The sequence below is a fragment of the Cyanistes caeruleus genome, chromosome 8 (genome assembly GCF_971803275.1).
Source record: "Cyanistes caeruleus chromosome 8, bCyaCae1.hap1.1, whole genome shotgun sequence".
In the NCBI taxonomy this organism is placed as follows: Eukaryota; Metazoa; Chordata; class Aves; order Passeriformes; family Paridae; genus Cyanistes; species Cyanistes caeruleus.
Window position 1 is genome coordinate 9,801,562 of NC_141708.1, and position 11,336 is coordinate 9,812,897.

At 43.4% G+C, this 11,336-nt stretch overlaps 1 protein-coding gene across 4 annotated transcripts in view; it reads right to left on the reverse strand.

Moving 5' to 3' along the window:
* The window catches only part of RBM20 (RNA binding motif protein 20), a 97,866-nt gene extending 95,098 nt beyond the window's left edge, over positions 1-2,768 (reverse strand). For 3 of the 4 annotated variants that reach the window (XM_086900335.1, XM_086900333.1, XM_086900332.1), the window contains exon 1: positions 2,401-2,588. In XM_086900335.1, coding sequence (XP_086756461.1) covers positions 2,401-2,534 — 134 coding nt within the window. In that variant the 5' untranslated portion in view covers positions 2,535-2,588. Of the gene's footprint in view, positions 1-2,400 lie in introns of all 4 variants that reach the window. The other variant, XM_086900334.1, reaches the window with a different exon arrangement.
* Positions 2,769-11,336: the final 8,568 nt, after the last annotated feature.

Below are 11,336 nucleotides of genomic sequence, written 5' to 3' on the forward strand. Positions count from 1 at the left end.
TGAAAAATGCATATTTTATACTATATTATAATGAAAGACTTGAAACAGGGAGATGTTTTGTTAAACACCACAGAATACTCTGATCTACTTGACTCTGAACTAGTATTCTGCAACTGCACGTTTGTTTACTGCAGCTTGCAAAGCAAAAAGATAGCAATTGTTTAAAAAAAGTCAAGAAAAACAAAATGCTCAGAAAACAAGATCAGTGTTTTCTTCCCTATAATGAAACCATGACTTCATTTTGTAGAAGAATCACTGCTTTCCTTTCCATTGTATTTTACCAGTCATAATACCTGTCCTAGCGTGTTAGAAATAAATTTGGAAGAGTAATTTTGGATATTCCCTAACATCTCCCTTTCAATCACTCACTTTCAATCATTCGGTTTAGATTATAAAATACCAAGTTATTATCAGCAAAACACAGTACAATTCGCCTGCATTTCCAATTCAGCGCATTTCTTAACTGTCAGGTAAACAGGCGCACACCAAATTACGCCACATGGTTTCGAAACTGTATGATCAAGTTGCAGGACCTTAGATGGAGATGTTTGATGATTGCCACCCTGCGTTACATTAACATGACAAAGAACCCTCAGAACACAGCATCTCTCAAATCTTTCCATTAAAGGTAGGGTCAAAAGGAAACCATTTAGAGTTTTCCTACCTATAATTTGCTAAGAAGCATGACTAGCAAGAATGTGATGCCTTAATACATATCACACACCACATTAGAAATACAATCATGAAGTATTCTCAACAGATCTACCTGACTTGCAAAACAGCCACATAGTCATGGTGATGCTGAGAAAATAAGAGCCATCTTTAGACACCGTAGTTTAAAATGTAAGACTGATTTTGAGTAAGTGTAAATTACTCTGTGGTTGCACAATATTTCACACGTACCACAGCAACAGCCCAGTGGACTTAGGAAGAGACCATTAGTGTTTCAGTGCAAATCTCTAAGTCTGTAATTCCAGAAATAAAAATGTAGGTAACAAGAACCCTGAACATTTTCATGATTAAGTTACAAACCATGATTTAAAAGCAAAAGACTAAAAGAAAATCAAGCATAAAATTTACGAACCACATTCTGCAGAAAGTTTGAAAGTCCAGTTATTTACATATTTATAAAAGCTGATGTGATTCCCAATTTAAAACAGCGCTCATACTTTAAATTTGGGGTAACGTCAAAGCATACATTGCACTTTATTATTTCTATACATGTGTGTATTTTGCAAATGTGAGAGAATTGAAAGCATTTCCTCCATTAGTTACATTGTTGGGTTTTGTTACGAAAGTGATAATGGAGATGCCTAAGCCGGCGCCTTTGCTGAAGGGGTTGTTGCAGGAAAGCAGCTCAAGCCCAGCGGCATGGCCGTGGCAGCTCCTCGGTGCTTTGTCATACTCGGGCTTTGCTTGAGGGCCGCACACGGGCTCAGTCCACTTGGCGGTCTGGGACATGATATCGAAAGCGGTTTTCAACCTTCGCCACTGCGCAGCACCCAGTGTCCTGCTCGTCAACTCAAGCAGCAAATCTTAAAGTAATAGAAGGCAATTCTAATAGCTCCATAGCCGGGTACTTGTTAGCAGATTAAAAAGCCCTTACCTCTTTTAGTACGTTACGACTTGGGGAAAAATCAGATACAGTGCACACAACCACACTGAATCAGTACAGATCATCAGCTTAGGCCTTATTCATGATTCACCTATTAACTACAGAGCATTCGGTTTGTCTTCAAGCTTCTCATTTAGCCAGATAAGTATCACTGGCATCACTGCATCTGTGTAGCAGAAACGCTTTTCCCCCTCTTTCTGGGTGGAAAACGAAACAGCAAAATGCCATTCGCATCACTGTACTCATTAATAAGACTTCCACTTAAGCCCGCACAGGTTACTTTTCCCGTGATAGCTTTGCAGAGATGCGATCGCTTCTGGAACCCCACGAGCCCCTCGCTCCAGGCCTGCCGAGGGGACCGCAGCAGCGGAACGGCGGCCGGGCAGGCGGCAAACACCGCCGCGGGGCAAGCGACGGGAACTTCCCCGGCCCAGCTCCCGGGCGCGGAAGACGCGGTGCCGGGGCGAACCCTCGGGAAACCGACACGAGTCGGCTTTTCGGGCAGAAAACTTCTGAGGGCAGCGAGGCCACTGCCGGTCTTTAGGGGAGTCCGTGCCCTTAACAGCGGGGACGGGCCCGCCGCCACCCGCACGGCGAAGCGAGGCTCAGCCCCGCGGGGCACCGCTCGGCCACGGCCAGGGCCGGTGCCGGGCCGACCCTCCGCCCGCCCGGCTGTCAGTCTGGGCGCGGGGGGAGGGAAGGGGGGCACCGCCACCGGGGAGGAAGAACGACCCGCGCCTGCCCGCCCGCCCTCCCGGCGCGGCGGAACGCGGGGCGGCTCTTACTTGTGGAGGAGCTGGGGCAGGCTGGGCGGCGGCGGCGGCATCCCTCGGCTGGGGGCCCCGCTGCGGGCATCGCTCTCCGGCGGGTCAGCGCCGCGGGGAGCCGGGGCCTGGCTCATGGCAGCGGCGGGGACCATACGGGGCGGCCCCTGCAGCGGGAGGCGCGGGTGGCCACGCAGCCCTCGGCCGCGGCGGCGGGAGGGAGGGAGGGTGGCAGAGAGAAGGGAGGGAGGGGGCAGAGGACCGGCCCTGGAGACAACCGCGCTCCCCCCGCCGCCCCCCCGCCGGGCTGGCGACGGCGGGACAGGCAACCCCCTGCGACTGAGCCCGCCCTGCCGGAGGGCTGCGGCCACCGGCGGGGGCGGCCGGCGCTGCGCGGAGCCCCAGAGACGCTGGCGGGGCCGGAGGGAGGGGCGGGCGGAGCCCCCGGCCCGGCCCCACCTGGGCGCCGGGCCCGTTCCCTCCCTCCTCCTCCCGCACCTGCCCGACAGGAGGGACCCACGCCCCACAGAAACCCGGCGCCTCTGCCCTGTGTCCTAGCCGGGGCAGGGTGGCTCGGGCGCACCTGTTCGGGACAAGGTGGCTGGGGCGCGCCTGGCCCTGCCCGGGATGGTCCCGCGGGCTGCGCTTGGTAAAGGAGGGGCTGTACAGCAAAGAGTGAACAATACCGGCCCCTTCACACTCCGGCAATAGTTTAGAAATATCAAATGCCAAGGACAAGGGGAAAAGCATGTGTATTCTTCTAATCCCTCCCTAGTAGCACCTCTAAAGAAATGTTATCAGTCTTCCGTCAGACATAGGCCCTGTCGGCTGATATAAAACGGGAAAGTGTACCCCAGCCAATTAATAAACCTTTTCGGCTAACAAGTCATCTCTATAGCAGCCCCCCTCGTCTGGGCCTAACCACGAAGGGCGTTTAATAAAGGATGTCGATCATGGGCTCCCCGCTTCTAAACACGTATTAGCGTGATCAAGACCTACTCACGAAGGCGTTACCTGCTGCTGTAATAACACAGGACTAAGGAGTGGAATTGCTACCTGATGATACAATGTGACAAAAAAAAGTTTTATCCGCAAATGTCTGGGAGGAAATTTCAGACGGCCGATGGAGCAGAAGTTGCACTCTTGCATTAAGAGTATTGAAAATGTTTCTTCCAGCTCTTCCTCCCTTTGTAACCTGATGTTTATTAGAGAGGGACAAGTCAAAGAATATTTCAATACTTGCTCCTGCATTACCTCTGCTTGCCACACACCCTCCCCCCAGCGCGCGCACACACACACACCGAGAAAAGCAGAAACATCCTGCCTCCTTTGAAAAATTAATCCTAATTCAGGGGAAAGACGAATTTTGAAGGGGTCAGGTTCTCCTCCCCTGCACCTGGCACAGTCATTTACAAGTATGTAGCCTTCTAAATGGGAACAAAATGCCACCTCCGGTGACTGGAAAATTTTAAGTTAGTTGCATTAATCACGTACTTTACACTTTGCAGATGGAGAGCACCAACCAGGTGCAGGGCAGTGGAGAACTGGGCCAGATTTCAGTTGCACAGTTACTTAATGGTAATGTAACGCCAAATGCACCTTCTAAAAATGAATAGCCATCAGTACTTGTTTACGCACATTGATTTACACTATATTCTGAGAAATACAAAAAATGGAGCTTCACATCCTTTCCCACAAGGAAAAAAATTTTGCAAATTATGTATTTTCTGGTTCAGCGAGGGCCAAGGGGTGGTCAGCACTGTGCAGCTACAAGATGCCTGATCTTCCAGCCAAGTAAAGGTAAGGTCTGGCAGACAGGTGAGGCAACTCATGGGAAAAAAAGTTTAACACGTGGGACCCAAAGTTTAAAGCAAATCCCAGGTGTCTACTGATCATCCACAGAAAAGTGGCTTTGTGTGAGTTTCCTGAGTAGCAGTGAAAGCCCTTGAGACCAAGCAACAGCCACTGCTGCCTGTAATTATTTGAGGAAGTGAAAGATGGTGACTCATGGCTCAGAGGGCAGCAGGGGCACAGCTATGACACTAATGCACGGCCCTGGATTAGGAGGTGGATAGTCACAAGAACGTGTTACTTCGCACAGACGTATTACATCACTTGTAATAATGGATCAAGTGTGTTTTACTAGACACTACTATTTCTGCACTTAATACATCCACTGTACAACTCAGCATTCAGTCTCAGCATGGGATCCCAAAACTTTACAAAGATTTTCTCCATTCATTTTAACAGTTCTCATCCCTATGTCTGCTTCTTGTCAAGGTTTTTTTCCCCTCTTTTTCTGTCATATCCCAGTGTTTGGCTTGGCATAATGTGGTGTGGCAAGAGCACTGACCTCTCACAGCCAGCTGGTCCCTGCCTTACCACAAGGCACTAGCAAAGGCTCACTCAGAGGCTGTCCTACAGGGAAGTAATTGGGTGGGTGTGAGCAAGCACAGACTGACTGATGTTCATGGACTCTTATTCAAGAAATCAATATAAGCAGTTTTCTGGCGAAGCCTTACAGTATTTCTGGAGCACTGCCATAAGAGAGAAACAACAGTGGCTGGTCCAAAAACCACAGTTTTAGGGTCTTGGTTTGGCAGTAGAACTGAACAAGTGCTAACAGCTATACAAGTTCCTGTTCTCCTAATATGGAACATAGTTATGCACAGGGAGAAATCAGAGCTGTAGGTTTTTTTCCCCTTGGCTAGAGACATATTCTCTGTTTGTGCAACTGTCAGCTAATAGAGGTTTTGTTAAAAATATTGGCAAAACACTGACTTTCCTGTTGCTGACTTCATATGTATTAAATATCTATAATTTTAGATTAAAACTGTTGATTTTTTTGAAATATCTATGCCACAGGTATTAATGAGAACTCATGCAAAAAGCACTCCTGGCTAATAATTTCAGCTGAAATTAATACGCTTTCTGCATCTCCCAATACACTTAAACAATCCCCACCTCTTACAATGCCTTTTTGGAGTTTCCAGTTGTAGCAGTCCACATGCTAAAACTGAAATCCTGATCTAACTGCTGTTCTAACTTGCATGATGATAAATCAGAAGCAGCTCTCTGGTGTAAATGAACTCACACCCAGAATATTCCATTTTTAGGAGCAGATCAAGAAAGGCACAGGCAGAACCTGGAAAAAAATTAACCAATCATAAAGTAGGAAAGTGACTGAACCAGGCACACACTGAACACTGTGTCCCCAAATAGTTTAGCAACAAATAACAAAACAGCAATGATTTCATTGCTTTAATGCTTATTTAACCATCGAGCTACACAGTAGCAAGGAAATACATCTACGAATAAAATATGTCTGCCTATTAGTCTAAGACCTTTCATTGGTTCGTGCCTGAATCTGTTATTCTGTGACCTAAAATTTAATCCTTGGAGAATTAATTGCCTTAATTGTAATCTTCTGAAAATTAATATAAAATCAACTCTTCATTATCAGGGAAAAGAAGCAGCTGGAAAAAAATGAAAGATGGAAAACCTGGATAACGCAAGTACCTCAAGGCCAGGGTTGGCCCAGATGTACATGTTGTGCCCTGGTGTAAATGACCTGCTCACTTAAGCTGCAATGAGCAGCACCAGTTTAGGTACCACTGAGGGTCTAACATGGTTTATTCTCAAAGTGGGTAAGGCACCCAGACACGATGAAGAATAAACTCTGGTTTTTACTGTTACTACTGCACACAGGTACTTTAATTCATATTTATAGTGTTATCTAGATAGTGTTGTGATGGTTCTGCAGCAGCGATAGTCATTAAAATACAAACATGATTTCATGTAGAATGAGATGTCATCTCTGAAATAGGACTGAAGTAACATAAGTATCCAGTTGCAGGAATAAAAGACTTCATCTAGGAAGAATGGCAACATCGTACTCCTTAACAGACTATGGAAAGAGGCAGGAAAGCACTCTCTTACTCGACTTCCAAAACCAATGAAGGAAAATTCAGGGGGGAAAAAAGTGAAAAATACTTCAGTCTAGTCAGTTTATGGTTATCAGTGTATTAGGTTTTCCCAGGTTATACTGAATTCTGTTTCTGGAGCTTGCTATACATGTTTTCTTGTTTGATCATTGTTCGGATAGAGAAGCTGAAGACTGAAGCAGAAATTTCCAGTGCCTGAGTATGTGAAATCCGCCTTCTGGGTAAGTCTCTACTTACTTCCATCAGCTTCTCCTGAAAAATATTTCAGTCAGCACCACTTTTGACTTTTTTCTTTTCAGTGATTTTCTTTTCACTGGATGTGAATGGCAACAGGTGGCCACAACTGGTAGGTTCTTTTCCAGTTACTCTGGCTTTGCATTTTCCTGCACCTGTGTGGGCTCTGCTGCTCATGACTGCATGTCATTGAAATGGTGCTGCTCAGAAATACTCAAGCTACATTTACAAAGGACCAGGTAAAATTTAGCTCAAACCTGCAAGTTCCTTTATAAGCAAACAAACAAACAAACAAAAAATTTCTGACATTTGAAAGAATGTTTCCTAATAGTTTGAAAGGAAAATACATGGGAGGTCTAGTCCTTTAGAATTGGTTATAGTGCAGATGTTTCTATAGAACAGAATCACCTGAAGAATTTGACTAACCACAGTAGGTTATAAGCAAAAAAAATCTCCCCATGAATAACCAGAAAATGAAGCTTATGAATGATTCACCAAGAGATATAGCCTGGTTACAGACTTCTGAAAGTTGAAAAACAAAACTCAAGAGCTGGACTGACTGTCGCAGTATGCAGATCACATGCTTTCAAGAGTCAAGCAGATCAAGATGCAAAAGGAAAACCTTTGGAGATAACCTATCAGACACTCAACCATGGATAGCTGGGACTTTTAAATATGCAGGGACAGACAGCTAATGAAAGGCAAACACTGTAGAATTTTAGATGTGATGCAGAACAATGTGGAATAAACTAATGATGTCTTTTTGCAGGTACTGTGAGAAGCTGTGTACTCCCTCAGCACCTTGAGCCAGTGACAATATAATCCTCAATTCACATAGTATATATTTGGAAAATATTGGAATGTGCAATTCATACCTAGGAGGTATACACACTCTTTGATCCCAGGATACTGGCTTATGTCATTAATGGATTGTATCATGCTCTTTTCTAGCTGCAGAAATGGCAAATGTTTATCATTTTAACTATGTTTCCCAACTTGTTAAAGAACAGCAGAATGTAATTAAAGAAAATATAACAGCAACAGTAAGAAATGAATGTTAAAGTGTTTTGAGGAAAAAACAGGCTTTAAAAAAAATCCCTGATGTTACTCTCAGCTCTTCAGATAACTGAAATATGCATGTTAATAACCTGACTTATCTTTCCATGCCTCCACTATTACATATTTCCATTCATATCATGGCATAACTGGTCTGCTTCCAGTCATCCTCGCTTCTGTTTCTTATCCTTCAGGGTTCCATAAGCACAAGAGAATTAACAATAATTGCTTATTTATTTGTTTACCCCACTCCTTTCTAATGTAGGCATGGGGAGTTTTTTCTCTCATTGCCAAAGTGGTAGGTAATAACTACTACATCTTCACTATTAATAAAAATAACCATAATCAATATATTTAGTACAGATTTTACTTCAGTAATTTTTAATTTTAAATATACTATATTAGAAGGAATATTCAGCCCTTAAAAAGCTTAATTTGTCAAGTCTTTAAATACTAATTCTTCTTTATGTGCATGCAAGTTCTAAGGAGATATACATAGCTGGAAGCAAAGTCTAAACTTAATGGTTTCTTTACCCATGGCAAAACACTGCATAACTTCGGAGTACCATTTGATAGTGATAAATACTAATGACACACAAGGACAAGCTGGGCATAAATTAGATTACAAAATAGGGTCTTTTAATATTTTATATGAAGACAAATGATTTCTGGAAGTCTGCCTAAGTAGAACAGTACCAAAGACTGCACAATTTACACCCCTATAAATGACATTTGGTTATAGTGAGGCTCTGGTGATCTGGTCTACGGCAAACAGATCCATTCCTGGGACCTCTCACTTGTGAAAGATGTTCTGCAGGACTGAGTTTTTGACAGGCCACTTGTGCGAGCCCCGTCTGCTGGCATGAGCTGCTGAGGTGCCCTGACTCTGGGAGGCTGTGGAGCTCGTGCAGAGCCAAGGCCAGAGCTGCACTGCCTCCTGACGGAGCGAGGCAGGGCTCCTTCCCCCTCGTCCGCTGACAAATTGCACAGCTGTGGTGTTACATGTCAGCACTTGCAGTGCGGATCTCCGGAGACAAACCAGGAATGTTCTGCATGCCAGACAGTGGCGCTGAGCCATTACATTGAGACAACCTTCTTGAGGGAACTGTGGGCCCTGAGTGAACAAGAGTGGGGAATCCGCTGACATTCTGACCTGCAGCCATGTAACCATAGGCAGTCTAGTGCAACGAGGCCAGCTCTACAGCTGAAAGAAAAGAAGTCTTGCAAAAGTGTGCCAAATCCATGTAGCATTTGCTGTGTAGATACTACAGTAATTTCAAACAACTCTCATGGCATTTAGATAAGGTAGGTGAGACTATGTGTCCCTGAAGTCTGAGATATGCTTTCATCAACATTCATGGTGAGCCTGAAGTTATTTGATGATGTTTATCATCATCTGGAATACTTCCAGTGGAAAACATGATCTTGCTGATCTGGAATCTAACTCAGCTCCTGCAATCTATATATTCGGGGTAACAGTCAACAGAGAAATGCACATTGACATTTAATGCAGAGAAGCAAAGGACTCTGAAGTTACCTGAAATGATCTGCTCACCTGTTGAGGTCATCTTCTAAAATTAGCCTTTCAGTTTAGAACCTACAGTTCTTGCTTGTTTCACTGAACTACCACAGCTACTAACCTTTCACCTGCTCCTTCCCCTTAGAAAATCTACATGGACTTTTAAAAGTTGTTTCCCTACTGGGAAGCTGAAGAATATACAAGACTGTAAAATAAATTTTGTAAATAATTATCATAGGGACTGAAAAATAAAACAGCAGTATTGAAAGACAATTATGTAGGCAAAAAACCCCAAAATGTTATTGTAACCATGGAGGAAAAAACACAACTGTTATTACTGTGATGTCAAATTAATTTATTGAAATGTGCCATCTAGGATGGGGAAATAATAGTAAGAGAAAACATTTTGACTTGAGCTGTGAGGGCTTCTCCTTTGTTACTTCCCACTTCAGTAGTGAATTTACCTCTTTCTTTATCAGCAGCTTGTGAGGAAGGGCATAGAAAACAAACAGCAAAGATAAATATTGGGGTAAAAAGAAACACAAATTAAAGAGAATAACCCATGGTAACACAGCAAAAGTTCTACCATCATAGAAAATAATCTTAAAAGAGAACAAGTATACTGTAGATGAAGCTACAAGAATATGAATGCACAGCTTCTTGGAAACCTTCACTCACAGCTGGTATGAGTAGTCTACTGTCAAACTAGAAAGGCGTATAATTTGGAAATCTGGAAGGGTTAATTCCTTTCCCTATATTGTTATTCAACAGTCTGGGTAACGGAATAGATCACACATCTGAAATGTGTATGTGGGATAAAGTGCTATAGGCAAATTGGAGCAGAGAAAGAGTTTTCAGAATGATTTGGAGAGATCAGAGAAACTATGAAAAACATAGGATTCAGCTGAGGAAGGACAGGTGTTAAGTCCTGTACTTAGGAAGGGAAAATATTGTCTGGGAAAGCACAGGATGGAGAATGACTAGACAGAAAACAGTTGTTCTGAACAAGACTTGGGGAGTATTACAGAGGATCACAGCTGAACATGAGTCAACAATATCATGCAAGGAAGGCATCCATCAACCTAAGCTATATAAATAGGAGTTTTGTCTGACGTAATTCCCTTATTTTTCTTGGTGGTGATAAGGCCTCAGTAAGAGCACTACATCCACTCTGGCAGTGGTACTTTCACTAGGAAATGGATTGAAAAAATCAGAAGAAAGGAGAGGACTAACAAAAAGCCTACAAAAGGAGAGCCACAAAAAAAAGGATGATGGAAAGGGCATTGTTCAGTCTAGAAATGAAAAGACTGAAAGCAGAAAATAACCTTCAAAGAGAACGGAATAAATTGGTTTTGATCCCCAGGGTGAAGAAGCTAGAGGAAAGTGGATTTGAATCATAGCAAAAGGAGTTCGGATTAAACCTGCTAATTGCAAATGAGAGAATATGTCAAATTTTGAAACACCTGACATAGTAGGTTGCACAAAACATCTTTCAGGAATGAGTTAAACATGATCCAACTTTGGGGCAAGAGGAAGGATTAGATTCTCCTAGGTGTCCCATTATCCATGATTATTGGAGCAAGCAAACTCTGGAATGGCAAGGAAAAATGAAAAATCCATTGGAAAGCAACAAGTGCAAAAGTTGATATAACTTATGTAGCTTGCAGGTCCAGCAAGTCTTCACAGTCCTTACAGGTCCATGGTTCAGATGGCTTGAAGATGGCTGAAAATTTATGTTAATAAAAGGCATGACCACCCATCTAAAGAGCATCCTGAAAGTGATACAGTCAAAGTAGGGAAGAAGAAAAGACTGTTTTCTTTAGGAGAGAGACAGAAGCAGAGATCACACAAACATTTTGAATGTTTGTGTATGTACCTAGTGAGACGGGAAGTCATAGAGTGTTTCTAAGGAATGCATCACTCTCCCAGACAAAGAAGCCATTGTAAACACAGTCCCTGAACAGAAAAAAGGGTTTCACACATGGAGCGTGCCTTAAATTCAGCCCCATCCAGGAAACCCTGAACCAAAGCCTAAGGAAGCCTTAGTATAAATTATGCTTGTTTAAATCCAAATCATTAAATATTTTGGCTAGGTAATAAGAAGTTCAAGTCCTGAAGAAGACATGGCTCTACATACAAAATATAAAATAAATATGATCATATCAGGATAATTTGCACTTAAAGAATCCTGTCTGAAAAGTCAG